This window comes from Tetrao urogallus (genome assembly GCF_951394365.1).
Source record: "Tetrao urogallus genome assembly, chromosome: 3".
NCBI lineage: Eukaryota > Metazoa > Chordata > Aves > Galliformes > Phasianidae > Tetrao > Tetrao urogallus.
Window position 1 is genome coordinate 7,807,705 of NC_136815.1, and position 23,909 is coordinate 7,831,613.

At 35.0% G+C, this 23,909-nt stretch overlaps 1 protein-coding gene across 3 annotated transcripts in view; it reads right to left on the reverse strand.

Moving 5' to 3' along the window:
- PHF20L1 (PHD finger protein 20 like 1) overlaps window positions 1-23,909 on the reverse strand; it is a gene marked incomplete at both ends in the record, with an annotated part of 46,558 nt that overhangs the window by 17,762 nt on the left and 4,887 nt on the right. Inside the window, 10 exons of one of the 3 annotated variants that reach the window (XM_079533929.1) lie at window positions 1,821-2,027; window positions 2,236-2,421; window positions 4,433-4,685; window positions 8,217-8,299; window positions 11,917-12,042; window positions 12,882-13,089; window positions 16,204-16,266; window positions 18,808-18,896; window positions 19,725-19,809; window positions 19,953-20,124. In XM_079533929.1, coding sequence (XP_079390055.1) covers window positions 1,821-2,027; window positions 2,236-2,421; window positions 4,433-4,685; window positions 8,217-8,299; window positions 11,917-12,042; window positions 12,882-13,089; window positions 16,204-16,266; window positions 18,808-18,896; window positions 19,725-19,809; window positions 19,953-20,124 — 1,472 coding nt within the window. Of the gene's footprint in view, window positions 1-1,820; window positions 2,028-2,235; window positions 2,422-4,432; window positions 4,686-8,210; window positions 8,300-11,916; window positions 12,046-12,881; window positions 13,090-16,203; window positions 16,267-18,807; window positions 18,897-19,724; window positions 19,810-19,952; window positions 20,125-23,909 lie in introns of those variants that run through there. The other 2 variants (XM_079533928.1, XM_079533930.1) reach the window with 2 other exon arrangements.

A 23,909-nucleotide genomic window follows, 5' to 3' on the forward strand; every position in this document is an offset into this window, starting at 1 on the left:
AAAATGTTATTTCTCTTCATAGACACAGCTGTAGCCAGGACTGGATGAATCAAGATGTACAAGGATAGTTACAGATGCAGAAGAAAGAGTTTACTCAATTTCAAGCCAGTCCCATTTTAGAAGCAGGCAACAAAGAAAATGCCCGTCAGTATTACCAGTGACATTTTAAATGATCCTCCAAACATGCTAGAAAAAAAAAAGTTAAATCCCTGTTAACAAAAATGAGTTCTAATAAACAAAAATAAAAGACAGCAACTAGAAGTTGTTGATTTCCATTATGATACTGTTCTCTGAGTGGCCAATTATACACCTCCTCAAATCAATTCTACTGGCCAAAGACATGAAATAAAAAGACATTTGCATAACTAACTTTTCCAGTAATCCATGATTCTATTACTATACAACATATCAGAAGTAAGCTGAGATTGTCACATGGTTTGACTTGAGAAATTACGTAGTATTTTTAAAAGCTTAAATAAGTTTATTATAAATCTCTATAGCTTTCATTTTGACAAATTATTTTAAGAGATTAATATATACGTGTGTTTTTTTTTTTCTTTTGAGGGAGAGAGAGAGAAAGAGAGAGGGGAAGAGAGAAAGAGAGGGACACAAGGGATGTTTAAAGTCATCTCATTTAACCTACACGATATCGATCCAAAAATCCTACTTAGTCTTTTCTGCACCACATTGGAGTAGCAATGCTGGAACTCAGTAAAGCAATCAATCACTGCTTACACAGAGCCAATGTGAGCGTGTGCGGGCAGACACGCAAGGCAGCCACACACACACTGAACAAATCTTTCACTAACCTAGAATACTGCAACTACACAGGCAGCTCGGTGCAAACTCAATCACATTTTTCTTGTGAATAGGTCTAAGCTCTATTTTCAGAATAGCAGAATTACATACTTTATGGTAACAGTACCTGTCCCTTGTTATAAAACGCATTTATCAAAAAGCTTCCCAATAACTGTATAATTAATAATTTCACTGTTCTTCTCCTACTTTATTGAATCATTTTCCTATTAAAGTAAATTTTTAAAAAATGGTATGATACACATATAGGAGCCTTATTTACAAAAAATAAAAGGGCATATGGACATCTAGCATATACTAGACTAAAAAGAATTTTTTTTTAGGGTCTGCAAATCATAACACGACCTCTTCTCTGAATCTAATTGTTTCTATCCAAGTGATTCACTTAAATGACAGAAGCTAGAAAACTATTAAGAAGTGAGATAGATATAGCCCCAAGTTCCCGTACTGGGCTCTACACTTGCACGATGAGGGTGAACCAAATCCATATAAAATTCAGAGGATTTCAGCAATATTTTCAAATAACATTTCCTAGCAGGAAAATGACAAAATTTGTACTGCAAACAGAAGGGTGAAAGAATGCTGACTGCCTCTGAAAACTCTACTAAATTTAAAGCTAAAGCTACAAGATAAATGAGTATGTCTAGACTTAGTATTAGTATGTTAGTAAACAGCTATGATTTTTTTTTTTTTTAACAATTTTTTTTCTTCAACAAGTTTTAACAACAGAAAATATTTTTGAAAGCAATACTGCATCTTACATTCCACACTCTCTCTGTACGATTAGATCAATTCTGTCTTAAGGCATGTTAGAGAAAGTGCTAATACAGCTTGAAGCTAGCGGAAGGCAAAGAATATCCAGATGGATGGACCACTTGAAGATATGTAGGTTTGCAAGCCTGCAGAAAGCAAAAAGCTTATCTCCCCTTTTCATGTGACTGACTACATGCATGTTTTAATCCTACAACTGTAAGCCTAACTGATTGTACGCTGGATCTCTTTACCTGACGCTGTTGTAGCTATTCTTCCATCAGTTACTGCTTTGGAAGAAAGATATGTAATCATCTGAATATCTTCCTTGTCTTTACTGGGATACTCATTACGGAAAGTGGATTCTGTGGACAGTGGTGCTGTGACTTCCGAACTACGGCTTAAATCAAGAGGGAGACAGGGTCCACGCTTCTCAAGTGACATATGAGCAACATCAGGTACTACATAAAAGAAAGAATGTCATATTAAAAAAAAGATACAAAAGCCCAACAAATAACATCTTGGCTTGCAGTGTTACATAACAAGGGAACAGCATTCAGCTTTAGCTACAGTAAATCAAAATGTCCCATTAGATGAAAACCACAAAAGATCTCATTTTTATGATTCAATTTCTCTTGGGCAGTTCTTTATTAGATTAAGATACATTACCCTCCAATTTTGATGACTGTTGATTTTGAGCACTGATGGAGAACACTTTTCCATCAGTAACTGAAGAGGGAGAAGAAACTTTTTCTACAGAATCATCAGGCAACGAGCAAGTGGCTAAACGCTGTGATCTTCTTCTCCGTTGGCTATGTTTGTAGGATCTAGGGGAATTCAGTGGCTGTGATGGACCTAAAAAGAGATCTTTCAATGTTCATGAAGCAGAGAGAGATATGATAATCTTACCGCAGTATTTTAGAGATCTAAAGATGGGAAGTGCTCTAAATAGCTCTTATCTGCAGAGCTGGTAATCACAGCAGGACTGGTAAAGTAATTAGAAACTGTGACTACCAGAAAGGAAAAGTTACGTTCAAGACATAATTCTGCTTTTTACTTATTATACATTAATAGGGCATCTAATTCTCCACTGATAAAACACTATTTTTTTTCAGAGCAAACAGTGTATTTATCAGAAGCAACCCTCCCCCCACCCCGCAGAAAACATAAGAATAGGTCATTTATAATGGAACTCAGCAACAGGTCTGTATAGTTAACAGAACAAATGACCATAGTTAAAGATCTAAAAAGTCACTGATAGTAGTAACATACATATTAAATAAACAAGAAAAAGCAGTGGTTCATTTTAGATCTCATCTCCTGACCTGATATCAATACCCCAACTACACTTAAATGTCTACTACCAATGCATGGCATAGCAAAAAGGCTCAAGAATGTCTCACTTAAACAAAAGTGGGGTGATTGATATAGGATAATACAGGCCTGATTCATTAAAAACAAAGAAAACACTCCCCTAAACCTTTCTGTTTCTGTAGTTCCACATGCATTTGCCTTGGAAAAATTCATTTAAGCCAATACGCTATAAATCACTGTTCTTTCTCTTTATGAACCTTTAGAGTAAAAGGTTCACAAGTTTAAAAGCAGAGATCTAACAAATAAAGAGTAAGAATTTCCACCAGGTGTGGTAATTACTTGGAATCCAAAGATTAAAATACAACTTTAGCAAGATCTAAGCTATTAATTAACAAACTTGTAAATTAGCTATTTTTAAGTGTACTGCTACAGAAAGCCTAACTTAAAGTAAAATGAAAAATTCCTCAAAGAAAACTCCTTACCATCTTGGGGTGGGAGGGAAGACACACTACAAACATTTTTAGGGGGCAACTAGGGCAATTTAAATCAACATTTCCCAATTAAATAAAGATGGCTTACACACCTTCCTCTCCCATTCCTTTAAAAATATCAGTGAGAAGAGACTAGCAGAAACTTATGTTGAAAGGGAAAATATCAAGTGAAGGTTAAGGACAACGTACGATGTAGGTGTATTCTTCCACTCTTAAATAACTATTCTGAAAGTGAAACAAACTTAGCTTTTGACTTAACGTAGCCAATACTTGTTTAAACTCTTGGCCTAATCATCTAGCATTCTCAAGCAACAAATAGCCTTTTTTTTAACAAAGTCTGACTCTAAGAAAGAAAAAAAAAAATCTAGCAAACTTTCAAAACAAATCACAGAAATATTCCAGTACCTACAAAAATAAATAGTATATTCAAGAAGGCATGGTAAAACTTTCCCTGATTTTGATGACCAGTATTTTGGTACTTTCCAAATCAGTTACATGCACTAAGAGGCTGAACGCCTACGATATACTTTATGGGACAGTGAAGACTGATTTATGCATTTCCCCCTACAGATCTTGAACGTAACTTCTCTTTCACATGGTATTTATGGGAATACCACATTAAGGTGAAAAATGTCACAGCCAACAGGTGCACCATCAGTCTGCTGAAGACAGAATTTCCCAGAGAAGGAAAGATCCACAACCCAAGTGTATGTTTTTTATTTTTAATGAATCAGGCCCCTTCAGAAGAGAGGTTCGTCTTATTTTGCATCACTCCTGATACTAATGTAGAGATTTAAGCTAGAGAGGAAGTCAACCATTAAAAGCCATGACTCAAACAAATGTATTATTTATGGTAGAGTAATTCATATGTCTTACTGTGTGACTTATCTTTTTTAAAGTACTAAGCTTCCCCTAATTCTCCCATTTGGGCTTTATTTTTTGTTACTGTTTTAAAAGCAGATTCATTTTTAAATGCAATATTCATTTATAACCAAAAAAATTATTTTCTGTATATCTCTCATAAGTAATTACAATATGTTCTTTAAAATGTCTGTGCTCACTAGTTTTATTTATCACAGAAGAAGGAAGCTGAGAGACCAGCGTCAAATCCTCGACTTGTATTAATTCTGGGCAAAGTGGTGATTTAGGGGGCTTTATACACCCAGAAGAATCTCCAGATTCTTGTTTGCATTTCTTGCTGCGAGCCTTTCCTGAAGACAAAGTTGAGGATAACAGTGCAGGTTTCTGAATGTTGGCAGAACTGCTAATATCAGCTTCATTTTTTTTCTGAATTTGTGGTTTAGGTGAAATCTCCTGAATAAATAATAAAAAATTGATACTTTTATTTCAGTTTCTTCACTGTAGTTCGTGTATTCTATTTTGAATTTTTAAAAGCAATGTTAGTATTCAAATACATTTTAAGCAACATTACTTTCAGTACAAATAAAAAAATATTTTAAATGCATCACATTAAATTCATTTTTTTAAAGGAGCACTATCAATTATTTTCAGTATTCAGAACACTCTTATTTCTATTTGAAATAGCTGCAAAAAGCCTGCAAAAAGAACAAAACTATTTCCCTTTATTCCCAATTAAAAATCCACCAAAATCATTTTAGCTTGTCTTTTCCATCTTCAGTACACCAGGATCATTAAATGTTGTATCAAAGTGTAACTTGGGGAATTCTTGTTACATGACATACAGGCACTCAGCTATGATGGTAGCAGCAAATTTTTAAGTTACTTGAGAAAGCTTTGTTTAACTTAAATTTCACTTCTAGGAAAGAACCTGAAAAAGTCAATAATGCTCCTTTGCAGAATGTCTGAAAACAATAAAAAGTTTCCAAATACTGAACACACTCTCACACAACCCCTTCAAGTGCTGGGAGTCTGGATTTCACCACGTTATATGCTTGTGCAAACACATGAAGAAATCACAACTTCTAGCACAAGAGAGTTAAATAGATTGCTTACTGTGGGAGGAAAGAAATGCGCAGATAGAGTTAGAAAAGTTTCGGAAGAAAAAACAGTATATGATGCAGCTTTCTAATAACATCAATTTTCAACTTTAACACACACACCCAAAGGTATTATTTTTTGGCATTCACACGTGTTAGCAGATTTAGCATCTTAGATTTTTAGCAGGAAGAAAGTTCTTTCTGCTTGACTGAAAAAACTGTGCATGTGTTACAACTGGCCCAATATTAACAAATCACAATATCTGAACATAATTTCTTATATCTGTCCCATCTTGTTCCAGTTACAACAATCAGCATGGCATCATCTAGTAAAAGCGTAAGTATATACTTCTAGAACTCTTGCATCATTTTATCCAAGCTAAAAAAGAGATGTCACGCTCCTGAATATTTAAGGACTTGGAGGTTGATTTTTTTTTTTTTTTTTTTTTTAAATAAATAACAATCTTATTTTCCACTGGAACACAGAGAATTCCAGTGGAAATAAGTGTATGTGCACATTCTATGCATGTAAAAGGGCACCCTTGCATGCTACATGAATAACTTGCTGGAATTACCATGTAAAGATCCAGTGCAAAGCATCCCACACAGAAGAAACAGTTCTATCTTGAATAATACCATAATACACATGTATTAAGTGCTGTTTATTCATTTAAATAAAAAATTGCATGAGCTGAAGAGTATACCTATGCTGGTTATGAGAGGTATTACCAGAAATTAATTAGAGTCATAACTTGTAAATAAACAATTTTATTGTTCATCTTCACAGATGTGAAAGACATTACTACAGCATCCATTATTTTCAAATTACAAAGTTATTTAAACAAGATTAAAAAAATTAAATTAATATTTTGATAAGGTGCTTAACCTCTTAACAGGACAAATTAACATTAAAAATCTTAATGAATTAATGTTATTCATCTAAGCATGTCTTGGTCAAAAGGAAATATAACATGTCACCCTAATACAGTTAAATAAACTACTGTATCTGCAACTAATTGTCTGAGGTTTTGGGCTTAAGACAACTGTAAACTAAAAATATATATATAAATATAAATAAAATATACTTCAACAAAGTAAGATTCCAGCTATCAGCCTGAATACTTCTACCATGTTCTGTGTTACAGTATTAAAAAAACCTACAAGATATTTGATCCATTCAGTTTTAGAGCAGTAGCAGAAAACACACCTCTAATTAAGGAGTGTCAGCTTTGCCATCCAAAAACCTTTTGGGGAGGTTTATAAATTGGCCATTTTAATTTGAATTTGGGCAGGATCTTAGCAAAAAAAGCTTTAAGCTCCAATTTCCCTCCCTTCGATCATTTAAAAGCTTGTCAGGTTTCTGTTTTTAGTTAGAAGGGAAAGAATAATGAGAATTTGGGATTTTCGATGCCTCTTTTAAAGAGTTTAAACAGTATTTCCCCAAAAAGAATTTTTTCAGACCATTTGCATGTAAACAATGAAAGAGACATCTTTTTTCCCTTTTATCTAATCAGTAAAATAAAAACAGTCATGTTACCATGTCAAAGAAATTTTTTTTGTAAATATGCATTGTAGTTTATGCTGTTGCATACACAGTCTATGTAAACCACAAAGTCCCACTCATATGGTGGGATTTCTGCATGGTAAGATTTACATTGTAATGCTTCTTCCGAAAACCACATGCTGTAAGCCATTTCACAGTTTTTTGCACATTGAAAATATCACACACAGTAGCAAAAAAAAAAAATCATAGCAATTTAATATGCAAAAATTTGAGAAATGGAATGTCAGGTCAATATACTATAAACCTTTATGCAAAATATCAATCAATGCATTGGCACTGTAGTAGCTTATACAGCCATTACAGCGACAGCATTAAAAACAGAAAATCATGTGCCATTGCCAGAACTCGCATCCAAAGCAGTATCAATGGAAAAAAAACCACAAAACATAGCATTGCAATTATGTATCAGCTCTAAGGAACCAGTACAACCAAAATATCATGTAAAGGTTTGGCCAGGGACTAATCAGAATGTGCCAGAGCTTAAAGAACAGAAGTGCTCTTTCAGGAAGTGCGGGCAGCAAAGCTATTTTACTCAAATAGTCCTTGTAAAGAATGAAAATGAATACAAAAAAGTTGTATTAAAACTACATTAAGGCTCTGATTTAAATGACTGGGAAGCAAAGATCTCCTGAATCAATACTACCATTCATCCTTAGCTTGTTTTACCATGTTTAGGCATTCAGCCCTTTTAATACGCAAGATAACACACAACTTAGAGTCAAGCAATGCCTGAACAGAATGGAAAAAGCCAAAGATAAAAAGGCAGCTTTCAGGTCCTGCAACTATGCAGGCTTAAAAATCAGACCCTTAATATTATTTAAAAGTTTCTTTTTTGTATTTATTAAAATACACACCCTTGCAAAATGTATGGCTCATTGAGCAGTTCATAAAACACATACAAGCCTACAACATCAAATTCCTACAATACAAAATAAACTTCTCATATAAGAAGTTCTACTTGATGTCAAAAACCCTGCTTCAAACACAAATGAAGTTTGTGTAAGGGCCTTCTCCTAAGCCAGACATGGTTCCAGTTGAAAACTGGACCTTGGGGTGCTAGTCTCCTAGCATTTCCTGCATGGAGACTTCATTTCTTTCTTTCATTTTTCCGCAACAAAAATCTCATTACTAGAATTCAAGGTAACGCTGCATTTTGAGACAACTGAATTCCATACTTCTGGCTCTGCCAGACATGTAAACATAAGGTAAGTTTTCAGTTCCCTATTATATCTGAAGGGGCAGATTTTATGTTGTAGGTACCATATCTCCATGGCACACTTCAGTGGGAACCTTGCAAAAGAATCAAACTCTACCATTTCATACCTGCTCCAGGACTGGAGCTGTTTCTTTGTTGCCTTCCTTTTTTTCAGCACCATCTGCAACAACAGCTTTGGATGCCAATAAACCTTAGGAGAAAGATTGCAGAGATTTTAGTTAGAACCTTACAGTAACAGTTTGTGGAAAACAGCAAAATTATGAGTCAAGAATTATATTCTGCTTGTATCAACAACATAATTCTCTTGAAACAGCTCAAGACAAAGCTAAACACTTTCAATTAGAAGAAAACAGCAAAGGGACACTCCCACAGCGTTGATCTTTTCAAGAGGTACTTCTCTGGCACTTTCATTAACAAGCTGAGAAGCAAGCAATCAATTGTAAAATAACACCTCACCATCCACTTAAAGCCCAAGTGCTCAGACTTAAAAACCAAACCTATGTGACTTAAAGCATAAATTATAAAAACTATAAAATTTTAATCATAAAAATAATTTATGATTCTCCTCTATCTCTCTCCTTATCAATACTTAAGAATTTCATCAAAATTTTATTACATCTTCTTAACTCTAATAAATGCATAAGAACCTTTTGAAAATAAAATAGAAGAGATTCAGTTTCAAAATGAATTCTCAGCTGCAGAGTTCTCAAATGACCATAATGGAAACAAATAAGTCAGACTATGATACTCCATTCACAGAACAAAAACTGTAAAAGTGAAGGTAACATATGTGAGAAAAATTCTTAGAAATATATCTGATTGGTGATTTAGAATATAGCAGTAGCTGCTGTTCTTCTTTATGAGGTAACTTCAATTATGTAAATATAAGAAGAACCCAGGTATGTCATAGGACTGGACTTAAGACACTTTGGACTGGATGATCTTGTAGGTCTTTTCCAACCTTAGTGATTCTGTGATAAAGTAGAAATGATAAAACCTAAAAAAAAAAAAACCCCAACCCACAAATAAATAGAATTTGTTATTATAATCCCTAGCATCACCATCAATATTGTGATTGGAAAGTTTAAGTTCTCATACTTGAGCTGAAAGATCCAGAGAAAATTCCTATTGCGTTCCATGAAAAAAAAAAAAATACAACCAAACAGATATGCTCAAAAATAATTGACAACATACAGTGGCCAAGAAATTATACATTTGTGAAGCCAGGGCTCTCAGGAAACATTAGGGCACTGAAACACGAAATGCTCAGTAGTTTCTCTGGTCATGTGAGGTGTTTTTTTTTTTTTTTTTTTTCCTCCTGTGTTCCATATGAATACTAGGCACTTCTGGCATTTCTATTTGATTAAGATATGCTTCGAATACCAGTAAGTGTGATTTTAATTCTGTATTAGTCTTCATAAAAAACTAAATTTCATGAACTTCAATAAACCTTATTTAAGCCAAATTACAGAATTAAAAGTGTTCATCATATTGATAACTGTTGACCTAGAATACAAAGCATGAAACAATCTTCAAAAGTAAGTGGAATAGAATTTAAAATAATGAACAATGATGTGAATTTCAATGAAAATTATCTGTAAAAAAAAAAAAAACAACCCAAAAGCCCTAACATCTGAGTTCACATTTTTATTTCTAGCCAGATGCTCAGTACCCAGCAAGTAAAGCCATGGAACTAACTTAAACTGTCAGACCTGTGCTATGAGTAAATAACCTTTCTTACTTCATTCTTCCCAACACCATTAGGCATCTTTCTAACCAATCACCATGCCTTTACAAAGATAACTCCACCAACTTCAAGAGCAAGAAAACTACAGATTCAACTTCTCTGATCAGTGACAATGCATACAACAAATGAAGTACAGGTTGGCATAGTGAAATTGGAGAGTTCTGCTCTACAGATTTACTGCTGATGCTCTTCTAGGTATCAACTCCTAGGTAGCAGGATACATGGAAGCAAGCAATCCAACAGAAGAAAAAAACAAAAAACAAAACAAAACAAACAGAAAAAGAACACTAATACATGCTTAGCAGAACATGTTCTTCATTTCTAGGAAATGTGACTTCCCCCAGCAATGGAAGAGAAAGTGTAGAGAGCAACTTTGTCTTGTTAAATGGTGAACAAAGAATACCAGATGCAGCCCTAGTGGCAGGCAGAACTTTCTGCAACAAACACTGATCACAGAATTTCAGTTCAGAAGAGTTCCCTTCAAACCAGCTGTCTACAACCAAATCACTCACTCTATTTCATCAATGCAGCCACTGCATAAATCAAAGTTTTCCTAACAGCTACATTGTTTTATGACTCTTTTGTAGCCATTTTTATGGATACACAGCAGTATAACCCTCCACCCTCCTTCAAATCAGAAACCAAAGGCAGGCAAATGACAATACACAGGCAAAAGAAAGAAGCATGTAGGGAAAAGAACATTTGATCACCAGTTACACTTTCAAAATGCTCTGTTGTATGCAGCAATATAAAAAACAATTGTGTGTGAGCTGCAGAAGTGCTAATTAGAGAACTGTTACAAAGAGTAACTACAAAGAATGACAATTTCATCTTGTAATTAAAGAATTAATTCACTTTCACTGAACAGCAACATCCTCAACTAAGAGAGCAAGATTTCTTGGAGACAAACAGAAACTGGTTTTTAGAACAGTAATAAAGTCACTGTCAGCAACATCATGCATTTTAGTTATTTAGTTCAGTCTGCAGGAAGCCATTCCAGTTCCATTTTTCTCATAACGTTCCGTCAGAAAGAAAAATCCACTGACACTGAAAAATATCATTTCTAGAGATACTGGTTTTCCAGCATGCTTTGCCATCTCCTGCCAATAACATTTCAAAGGCCATCAAGAAGCAATTCATATTATCGATACAGATCTACAAAGCCCTGATAGCCCAGCCTTTTATTGCTCAGGGCAGAAATTACACTGGGACTTCACTCAGTGTACACACAGTATAGTCATGAGAGTAGAAATGAGGCTGATCAATCAAGCATCCATTAACAAAATTCAGCAGTAAATAGGAGGCTTTCCAAGAAAGATCGCATTCTTCACATGATACATAATACTGTGTTACTTATTCAGTGCTTTATACTGAAGCAGAACCTACTCATAAGAAAACTGACTGTCCTCAGCAACCAACCTGTGAAAAGCACATGAACCAAAAGCAATCTGAAAAATAACTCAGTTTAATAAATCAGTATATTTTTGCCTTTTTTCTCCAAGTAGGACTCTTTTCATATAAATAATTTGCCTGAACTACTAGAAAAAAATACTACTGTAGCCTAACACAGTTATCAGATTTCACACTATTAGCTAGAACAAGGAGTGGAATGCATTTTGATCTTGCTATCTGTCCCAAGGGCTCTCTATTAAAGAGAGCTTCACAACATTTTTTCACTTTGTTTGTGAATGTTCTACTTTCCCACAAAGATACTACTTTATCCTAAGTAGTAACAGGATCAATACTGAAAACACACTTTGCTCATCAGAAGGTTTAGAGAAAGAGGTACATAATTTAGTACTTTTTTCCAAGTTAATTTCTCTTGAATTTTATAACAAAATACATTTTTCAGCTTTTAGTAAGAACTATCAATAATAATAACAATTTGACTCCAATCCGTGATCAAGCTAAACATATATATTTTTTAGTATATATTCCTTTAAAACTCCAAACAAGAAACTGCAGTGAACACCTGCCAGATGAAAGTAATTTTGTGCATCTTCTTTAGAATAATGTACATAAGCATAAGAACAACAGAACAACCAACAAAGAAATTTTACCAGTGATCTTGTTAAGGCGAGCTCTCTTTGCCTGAAATGAGTTGCCTAGATTACTTTTCCTCTTGTGTGATAACGTGCTCTCTGCCTGCACAAAGGCCATCTTTGGAACATCCACTATAGGAAATCCTACTTCAAACAGAAAGAAAAATCTCAAACTCACATTTCATAAACATATAACAAAATAAAATACTGTAATATTTCAAAACTGATATTTGCATATCAGAGTTAAAAAAATCTTTACAGATATTAAAAATGAAATTGAGACAATCTAAAGATTTAGTATTATATATTAACTTATTAGATGACTCAGAATTTGTAATTTTTATTCGTTGTTATCATAAAATGATCTGGGCTGGAAGGGACCTTGAAAGTCATCTAGTTCCAACCCCCCTGCTATAGACAAGAACACCTCCCTCTAGATCAGGTTGTTCAAACAACCTGGCCTTGAACACTTCCAGGTAGGGGGCATCCACAGCCACACTGGGGAACCTGTTCCAGTGTCTCACCACTCTCACAGTAAATAATTTCTTCCTGATATCTAGTCTTAATCTACCCCCTTCCAGGGTAGGTATGAGAAACGCAGTCGTCAAAAAATACTAGAACATATTTGCATCAATCCAGAAATTGTTTCAACTATTCCAAAATAAGAATATAGCTTTCAGATTGGAAATATTTTTCTCCTTAATACACAGTACTGTTGATTATCTCACAAGTAACAGCAGATTCAGGAACAAGAACCAGAGTACACAGTGAAGCCATTTAAGAACTCACACTACATTCTCGTTACAGCGTAAGTAGTAAGTTCTTATACAACTAAGCATCTACTGCTAGGAGATGTTTCCCAACTGATAAACGTTAGCAAATGAAATATACTTCTCTGGAAATCCTAGTAATCAACTGCAAAATTAACTATGTGAATTCTAACTCAACAAAAATAAATCAACTTTTAAATAATCTGTTTTTACCAAATGCGTCACTAGACGTAGGCTCCTCTTCCTTTTTTTGGACCTCCTGCATGATTGTAGAGGTTGATGTTTCTTCCTTTTTTGAAGGAACTTTCAGCCATTTTCTCTCCTCCTTATCTTTATTGCTGTTTGCGCTGGTTCTAGGTTTAGTTCCTGCTTTGTTCTTGGCTGCTGCAGCAGCAGCAGCTTTGACCAAAGCTATCCAATCCTCCAAAAAGGAAAATATGGTAAGTAAGTATTAAAAAGCATCTGCTACTTAGATAGAAAGTACTTATAAACCCAATGAAGCTTCATTTTGAAGGATTCATCAACATATGAATATATTTTTATGGCTAATATTCCAAGAGTGGTAAAGAGTTTCCCAACTTGCCTTAATAAATCTGAAATATTTTCAGTACACCACAAATGTAAAAAGCAAAACACCTTCAAAAAAAACATTTAATATAGAATATTGGCTGTAGGCATTCTCTGCTACCTATTTTGTGTATCAGAGCTTCAGCAATGTAGAACACTGACCTTTCTCTTATCCCTCTGGGTATGAAATACACCAATTCTGCAGTTGCTCAAATGTACCCGTTACTCAAAACCAAAATCAAGTCAAAACAGAGTCCAGCCAGCTGCGTGACTGGACAGAGTTCCTCCCATGTTAAATTGGTAAAGCAAAAAAATCTTTTCTAATTGTACCTGAGTTTCTAGAGTAATACAGAGCACTGTCTACAGTTCATAAGTTTCATTCAATAATTTCAGTGAAGTGCTCTATATCACAGCTGAACATTTGGACCCACGTTTAAAGGCAATGAAACATATTGTTTTAGATAATGTCATATTTGATTACGCAAAAACATCCAATGAGTGAACAGCAGAGTCTACAGTTCAAATTCACATACTTTTCAGCATGCAGATGAAGTCATCTTACAATCCATAGAGAGAACTGCAAGGCAGAGCAAAGCACTTTCCATTGGTTCAAAGTGATTACATTCCTGCCTTATGTCCCTTGAGTGTCAGGGAATCAGATCTGAAAAATTTGTGTTTATCCTTCTTAAAGTTTTGTGTTTTGTTTTGTTTTTTTTCCCCAAAATATTCCATTTACCATTAAGGTAAAGAATTTTTTGTAGATAAATAGCAGGGGATACAAAACTCAGTAGCAATGTTCCCCCTCCACCCTTAAGAATCATGCACCTGAATGCATTTTCAACAGTAATAATTCACTATGTGGCTACAAAAGCATTTTCAGATTTGCACTAGCTAATATAAAAAAAAAATTTTCCCAAGTGTTTTACAAATAGCAAAACTTTTTTTTTTTTTTAAACTGTAAACAAACTGTATTTTAGCCTGAGTATTTCCTTGTTAACATGTGGTACCTAAAATGCCTTTACTTTTATAAATCATAAGTCGTTCAAACACGTTTTTCCCCACTTATCACAAATTAAATCCCAAAACTTTTTATTGAGATTTTTGTCTACTTTGATGTACGAGAGCTTAACACAGAAAGTATTAACTTTGTGCTATGTTCTTCCTTCTCCATAGCTAAGTATGTTTAAACCACTGCTCTGCATGTTACGTATGCTGTGTCAAGCTATGCACTCAAATATCAGCAGCTTGATGCCACTCAAATAGTGTTTTGCATCCCAACCATCAATGCAAACACTCAGTCTAGCCCGCAGCAGAAAAGTTTGGAAGTGCTTTGGCAATGCTTGCACAAGAAGCAGCTACCACAGCCATGTGGTGACATGGCAGCCAGAGCAACAAAAGCACATTCAGCAGTTCTTTTTTTTTGGCTAGTCAAAAAGAGCACGCACATTAGCGCAAGTCCACTCCGAGACTTGTCAATCCAACAGGACAAAAAAAAAAAAACAAAAATAAATGAGCTATTTGTCCTGGTGAAGAGTTACGAGACCTGAGGATAGTCCTACATTCTGGCCAAGGGATGAAGAGGATCAGTGAAACAGCTGGAGCTTTGATCTTATGAAGCAAGCGGGAAGCAAAGAAAGCACAGCCTGCACTAAAACAGCTTCTAAACAGCCTTTTCATTTCCAGTCAAGCTGAAGCACACTGAAATCAGAAATTTCCCAAAGAAGATTCCAAGCCTCGAGGATGACCCTGTACTAAACAACAAGCTTTAACAGTAGCAAAGGATTTTTGTTTATTTCATTTTTTTGTTATTTTCTTTAAAGCACAGAGCTTACAAAGAGTGGCAGACCACATAACTACAAAGCAAACAAAGGTTAAACTTTCAGAAGCCAAAGCAGAGAGATTAATCGTGGTGGGAATCTACAGCAGGATGAATTCTGAAATCTGCCTCTGGGCTGGTGGAAAGTACCTACTCTACCAATCACAAAAGTAGAACATCACATATCACAGATATCAGATAAACTAGCCAGTAAATCTTAACAGCAGGACTTGTTACTGGTGCATTCTGTATACATAAATCAAGAATCCAGATATAAATACACTAAAAATGAAGAAAGAAAACACTCCTTTTAAGATAAGTTTTCTTATCCCTAGTGTTCTGACTTCGTCACTTTAATGGCTAAGGTTTTGTAACTGCACCAATTTCACATGCAGTCGATTTTCCGTTTCCCCACAGGGTACCACTCACAACAGTATTTCTCATTCATTTACTGTTTTAAGAAGCTACGTTGCCTTCCATTTCAAGATTAATCTTTCAAATAAGCTGAGAGAAATTGGCAGAAGTAATGGGAAGCTGTATTTAGAAGACAAAACAGTATTTAATCACTACTGAGAAAAAAATGATGTTTCCCCCATTAGATCCACTAAATCAAAGCACAGGAAATTGTACAATCAATAAATATGTTAGTAGAAATTACCCAACAGCCTTGCACACCAATTAGTTAAAATACATTTTAAAGTACTCCCTTGCATAATCTTTAAGCCCACAGAAGCAGGAATACAAGAAAAGGATTATTCCTAAAACCCGACCCTTGTGCCAAGAACAATTCATACACATCATTCTTCCTTCACCTACCTACAACCAGAATCTCTATGCTTCTCCACAGCCCTACAGATTCAGCTGTTTTCTCTCCCCTGACACATCACAATTCCAAATTCCCACACATTCATACATACACATACATAAAACACCATCAACCTATTGGCTGGCTGATTCCAAGGCAAGACTGGACTCCTTACCCTCACCTTTCAAATACTAAACAGTCTGTCCCACCTACATCTCCGCTCACATTGTCTCCTGCCATCTTCTTTTTTCCTGTGTGCCAAGTGTAAATCCACGCTTTTTCCTCAGCTTCCTCTTCCTGCGTGCCAAGTCCCCTCCCTCTCCTTCAAAACCCTCCTCAAAACTCACTTCTTTTGGTTCGACTTCCGTCACTAATCTCAGCTCCGGCGCTATCTGCTCCCTCTCGCGCGCCTGATTACATCAAAGATAAAACAAAAAAACATGAAACAGAAAAAGTAAGTTATCTGAATACTTCACATGTGCTCTCAAAAGGGTAGTCTAAATATCCCCATCTTTATTTTCTTTCTTTACTACTTTCCCCGCATTTCTGGTTGATTTCAATAAATCTGAGTTGCTCTGCAGAGGAACCTCATTCATCGTCCCATTGCATTGAGCTACATAAGTATTATCCACTCTTCTTAGAATCGTATTTCCACCCTCACAGCTAAGTCTTGTACAAACACAAACTCAGAAATGGTAGTCAAGCATCAGTGTTTGAAATCTCTTACAAACATACTGAACTCAAATATGGCTATTTTACTTGCTTTTGGAAGTAGTCTACTGCTGTTATTGCCAACAGCCTTAAAGTTACTGAAAAAAAATACATGTATTCAAATAAGCATTTGCCTCTGGAGAGGACAATCACTGCTCCTGTTCTGATCAGATAAATTTTGTCACACACTTCTTTTAGCTGGATAACAAATCAAACTATTTAAGAGCTATAGTTACAAAAAAAAAAAAAAAAAGGGCCTTTATTGCTTTGCAAGGAATTAACTGGTCCCTATTTTTTCTCTGTCCAATTTAAATTCTGTATGGTCTCAGTACAGCCATTAAAAAAAAAAATCTTGCATGTGTCCAAATTGCTCACATGCTAGATCTCAAAGTAGTATTTTAAACATACACTCATCTATTGAAGCAAAATTTTTCTTTGGAAAAAAAAAAAAAAAAAAAAAAAAAAAGAGCCATAGCATAAGTGCTGGATCTACCAAATCACATTATTCTACTGCGATCTTTTTAAATATCCTTTTTTTTTTTTTTTTTTTTTTTAAAACTTATTTCCAGTAAATGGTATCTCAGAGTAAGCAATGGAAAAAATCAGAAACATTCCTGTGAGTTCTAGGCCTTGTTAGAACTCCATTTCAAATAACTGACTCTGAAACAAAATCTTAGATTACATTTACCTTCTTAAAAAACTATGGAAGTACTTTAAAAGGAACATTTTTGCCATAGCATAAAGATGCAGTGAACATAAAAACATTAATTTTGCCTTTGAAAGCTACAGCTTCGTACCTTCCTATAGTTTTGCAGAACAAAACACTGAGACTAGGATCAATCAGCGTTGTAGAAAGCTTGCTTGTGCTGTTTTTTCTGCAAGACAGCCTCTAAAGTTTTAAATTCATCTCAAGTGTAAATTTAGCCCATTTAAATCTTAATTGAACCTACCTGTATTCAGTCACTGAGATGAAACTGAAACATATCTCTTGGCTCAAAGTAGTTAACTCTGAGCTCCCAGGTGAAGTGTAGGACAGAGTAAAGGACTTGATGACATTGTCTCAGAAGGAGTATTTTAGTTCAGTTACAACCACATTACCCAAGTTTGCCTTTTTATGAAGGAAAAGGAAATATTCCAACTTCCTATCTGAACGTTAAACTGAAAATATTGTTTTGATTATTACTCAGGGGGGTCAACAGAGTTACTGTAACACCACAGCGAGAAAACACTAATAGTGCAACTATGATTTTAGTTTAATCCTTACGGAAAGGTAGTTTAAATACTGTGGGTGTTGCCTGCACAACAGTTTGATGTTCTTTCTGCAGATGATCAATGCAAATATACAACCAACTGCAACACAGAGGCCAGAAACACAGAAATGTTCTCAGGCCAGTCCATCTGCTTTATCACATGAACAAAATACAGACAGACAACAGAAATTATGAAATAATGAATTTTGTTCATCAAGTTAAAATATTCTGGAAACATTGGGAACAAATAGGAATAATTTTTTAAACTTCTTTTGCATCCTAGTCTCAAATTATTTCAGTGATTTCTTCACTAACTACAGTTACCATGCAAGACAAACACAATAGCATTTCCACTGAAAGCATGCAACAGTGTTAAGTGTTGCTTTTCTTTTGCCAGTAAAGATATGCCTACTGATTAAAACATATCCTCTACTTCACAGCCTTCCTCAACTTCTACTCAGCACCTCTATTTCATCAGTGACATAGAACTGTTCAGAGATAAATATTTATCTGTCTCCGTAAGTTCTGACAGAGGGGAGAAAACCCCACTGAACAATGCTGTTAATAAGAACATACTGTGGCAAAAAATCTACCAGTGCAGCAAAAAAGAGGGTAAAAATAAATAAATGGAAAATCACCAGCACAAACTACCAACAAGCTATAGGTTTTTCCTGAAGGGCCACAAGACAAAGGAAAAGGTCTCTGGATATTTCTGCTTCTATCAAGTCTATTAGACAAAACTCTGGAACAGATAAGCCAGCGATGGAGTATACAGCAGCTAGGCATTTCAAATAAAGGCAGGACTACTTGAGCAACACAATCTGAAGTATCATCCATAAAACTAGTGAAGCAAGGCAGTGCAAGTCCTAGAATAAAGACTGCAATCTAGAACTAGTTGTCCTAGATAACATTTCTACTAATCCAAGACAAAAAAAAAAAAAAAAAATAATCAATATGAAACATAACAAAAAAGATATCTAATATTATTACCTGCCCTTTTGCATCCTCAGGCATAGATTTGATATGCATTCTCTTAAGACATCGAATGACACCATCATAGAACTGTACTGTGAATGTTCCTAGAATAAGATTTATGTAATTACTACAAGGTAGTTAAGAAACAAACACTTTATAATGAAAGTTTTATCAAAATATTTTGTAGGCAATATGAACGAGGTAAAAAGATGTTATCTACAAGCAGAATCAAAAACTTTTATGTAAAAGAAAATCCTAATAAGACCTTGCTTTTATATTTGTCAATCTTTGTCCACTTTGATAGTTTGAACCACATTTATATGTCACTACACTTTTGTTCATAACTCACTGAAAGTAATACAGGTATTTAGACTAACACAATAAGGAAACAGTTCACAATCAAATTCTTATTTGCTTTAAAATACAGGAAGGTATTTGTTTTCTTTTTTTATTCTACTTGAGCTCAGTAGAAATACTGCTCCATTAAGAAGCGCTAAGTTACACTGCTCTTTTACTTTCGTGCTTTCATTATTTTTTCTTCAATCATTTGTATTTTTAAAAGATCACTTCCTGAAACAACTAAGAGAACTTCAATCCAGTGGTGGTAGCCCAGTCAACAATAAGAGCACTATATTTCTAACTGTACAAGCAATATCCTTCCATTGCTGAGCAAACATTCAGCGTTTTATCCTTGAGGATAAATTTCAGTACTCTAATTTCAGACAGATAAAAGACCCTTACTAAATTTGACAGAATAAACATTTTCAACACCACATTGAGACAATAAGGAAAACTTTATATGTATGTGTTTATTTGTATGGGTTTTTGTTTTGTGGATTTTGGGTTTTTTTTTTTGTTGTTCTAAGTTGACTACAGCAATAGCTTAGTATAAGCACAAAGTCCTTACTGATGAACCATACATGAATACATACCCTCCTTATTAATTGCTTCAATCTTTGCAGGGTAATATCGACAATCTGTCCAACGAGCTAGGACTTCTTCACCAGGCTTAAAATCCTATTCAAAAAAAAAGTTATTAATATTTTAAGCACTTACACTTTTTCCTACAAAGACTTAAACATTGCTTACTAGGGAGATGCAGGAAACCAATAAGACAGTTTTCCAAAAGCAGCGATACCCAAAACAGACGTGCCACTTACAACAAATTCTTCATCGTCTTTCAGCCCTTCTTTCCTTAATGCTGGTCTCTCCAAGGGTCGCAACCTGTTGCTGTCCCAGTAAATCCACTCATCATAGCGATGACTCCAACGTTCAAAATGGACCAGCATCTTCCCCTCCTCATAATCTATCTTCTCAATACGAGATGGATACCTTGAACAATAAATGTAAACTGATATTCAAGAGTTTTGGTGCTCTGGGTTTGTTTTGCATATAACAGCACTTACATGACTACTGAAAAATTTATACTAACAAGTTACACTAACATTTTGTATTCAGAAATCTCCAAGTCTAAAAAAAATAAATAAATCAAGATGCTACATGCTACATGTTATCCTACTATTAGTTTAAGAGTGATCTATACACATCAGTGATGCCATCAGCTTTATCAAAGTATGCAAGTCTGAAACTGCCAGACTAAAGCTGCCTGAAATGGGCATTAGAAGTTTGTGTTCTAACAGCTTTAAAACCTGTGCTTATTTGAAGCAAAAGCCTGTAACAATTTTTGTCATATGAGGATAAGTAGAACATAAAATAAGTAGAACATAAAAGACATCCATTACTTTTAGTAAATGAAATACTTCATTAAGCCATTTCATGCATTGCAGACAAATCTGAGCAACTAATCAAATCCAGAGGTCAACAGAACACTCTTAGTCTAAGTCACTTTTTAATTTGTGGATTTCACTGACATTAAATTTGATTCACAGAGACCTTTTTTTGACAATCACCATTTTGTAAGCATGCATGCATTGAAATATGTATGCCACTTAATCTATGGGTTTTCCTCACAGCAAACGCAGTAGTATGCAATCTGCAGGACTAATGAGGACAACCACACTGAGTCCTAGGCATCATTTGGCTGTGGCAGATGCAGCACATTCTGACAAATTTGTATTTCAGGAACCATAACAATTTGGTAATGTTTTAAGGAAAAAATGGCAAATTTCTTTAACTTCAGCAATAACTACTGAATCTCTCTGCTTTAACAAAGTGATGTATTGCACAAAATTGAAGCAGGGCAGCAAGTCACAAACACTTACACTTTCCCAATCAAAACTCATTAGATACCCTTCTACTATATGAAATGCAGAGAAAATTGGAATGAAGCAGAAGTCAGTTCTTCCTGTATGTAACAAGAATACTGAAACAAATTCATAAGTGCAAAGAATCTCTGAATTAGAATATCATATTTTCTCCAGAGTTTATGATCTGGGTAACACAACTGAACTAGAAACAATTTCTCATGTCCAAACAGCTAACATAATAGAAGAACAGAGGAAAATATGGATGGCCTAAAGGTAATAAAAAATACATTAAAAGAAAGGTCACCACAAAAAGACAGCTGTCTTCCACTTTCGTTAAGAGATAACCTGTTCCTCAAACAAAATGTCCCTGCTGAGGAATAATAAAAGTGCAGAGTCTGAGCAATCAATTTTCAGTCCTAATGCACACCTGAATAGTCAGAAATGCATTCAACGTTTAAAATGAAAAACACAGTTATCGTACATTTTCTCTTAAAATACTGAGGATGATGAAAAAAATCTTTAACGCTATGTTCCAATTGAATATATTAAATTTTCTGGCAATTATAAGGCAAAGGGCATTAAAATAAAAAAACATCAAACCCAACTTGTTCCTTCACCCTGATAATTTCTCCAGACTTACTTCCTCAGTTGCTTCCCCACGTACAGCAGCTTCCCAATGTCTAAACTTTTCAGAACCAGGGACAGAAATATTCTCTTTGATTTTCTAGGTTATTACTGCATCAACTTCAGCCACATCTCATTCTTGCACCAGAACATGTAAAGAATCAACTGTCTTATTTCATTTCAATCATCCATGTATTTCAGAAATGTAAAGCATCTTCATAGCCAATTCCATAAGTTCCTAACTTAGTTCCATTCAACTTCACAAGCCAACATTTCAACCCCACACTCCAGATGAGTTTTCCACCCTAGTAAAAAATGTTTTCATTGATAAGAATTCCACTGAACTTTTCCAGAGGAGCAATATGATCAGCCTCCTTTCACTTCTAAAGTAGGCTGATAACAATAAAAAGAGTGAAACTAATATGTTCTACCAAGACATAAAGCAAAATTCATAGGTCATAAAATCATGTCATTTTGGTTTAAGAAATCTCACCTTGGTAAACATACTGGTTTAACTCTGAAAAAGAGAGTTTTAAGAACATAAAGGCAGACAAGAATTGGTTTTCCCTGTCTCTGACCTTCATTCTTCTCAAGTCTACAGACTTCCACCCTAATTCCATTCCATTCCATTACTTTCTTTGCTTTCCAAAGTCCTTTGACAAGTAACTAGTCAGGATGTGTCAGAATAAGCAGGAAGAGTAGCAAAGGAAAAAGCAGCAAAAAGCAGCAGGGACATCTGGGCCCATCCCCTGCTCAAGCAGGGATATGCAGAGCAAGGTGCTAAGAACATCCAGGCAGCTTTTGGAGTTCTCCAAACAGACTTTATAGCCTCTGGGCAACCTGTAGCATAGTTCAAACGCCTGCACAGCATAGAAGTGCTTCCTTATGGTCAGCTATAACTTCCTTTTGTGCCCACTGATTCTTGTCTTGGCTGAACACCACTGAAAAAAGCCTTGCTCCATTTTTTATTTTTTTATTTTTTTATTTTTTTTTTAGTAAATTTATAGTTACTACAGGAAACATACGGGTAGCAACATTACCTGAAAGAGTTCCAAACAGAAGCAAAAGAGTTCCAAAAGAAGCAAAAATACAAGTACTTAGCAGATTGAAGGAAGGAAAAACCCTGAAGAAGGACTTCGAAGCAATCAAAAATGAGAGCTGAAGCACAAAAATGAGAAGCACTGAAGCTGCAGTAGTGAAATGAAAAACAAAAGCAAAGGTATTCTCTCATGACATCAAAAAACTGTTTAATGAAATATGAGAAAGAAGGTGATACAAAACTATGGCTGCTTTATGAAAATTGAATTATTTTTCTAGGCATTTCCACAGTAATATTTTAGTTGTCATGACACTGTCCTACAGCATTTCTCTTGCTAAAGTAGGTTTAACTGCTCATCAGCAGCACAATCACCATTTTGAGAACTGTACTTTGAAGTAAAACAGAAAAGAAAAATGAGGAGAAGATTGTACAATCCTGGAAAAAGAAAACAGAGTAAGAAATGAAATACAAGAGATAGCTTGAGGCAAGTGTACGAAGTGAAGACGTGAAGTGTACGAAGTTTTAAGTAGAATTCAGCTAGTCAAGATTCAAGACTAACATATTTGGAGAATAAAAATAAAAAGAGAGCAAAGCTAGAAGTAATTAATAAAATTAAGGATGCAAAACATGAAGTCTCACTAGGGTAAATCCAACTCAAAGTTCATTTTCCTTTGAGGAATACAGGTAGTGCTAACAAAGCCCATGATACTGCTTTCAGACAGCTAAAACCTAAAACAACAACATCAGAGTGTCTTTATTCCAGTAATCTCTGCTTCTTCAATGTGTGTTAAGACAGTGATGACAAGCTCAATAAAGCCAAAACCTGCACTGAAGTCCAGACCTCAGGGATGCATGCCTTCAGAGATCTCCCTACCACTCAAGCTTCATGCCACTATCATTAGGCAAACCAAAGATAACATTGTATGGATTTAGCAACAAGATGTTGCCCTCAATATCCTTTAAAATTAGCCACATAATGTGCCTCAACTGTATAAACAATTGTGCATAAACAGCGACATTTCACAGCACCAATCCCACAGTGGAAAAGACAAGAGCACACATTGCAGAATTTACTATTGGAAATGTTGCACAGAAGCCATCTGTGCAAACGAACAGTAAATTATCCTCTAAAATATTGAGGAACTTGTGCAGGAAAAAAAAAAGCCACACTCCAGTTCAATAAGGAAAGTGTTTTTCCTGTGGCAAGGAATAATAACCTGCAACACTTGTTGGCTGCTTTTATTTTC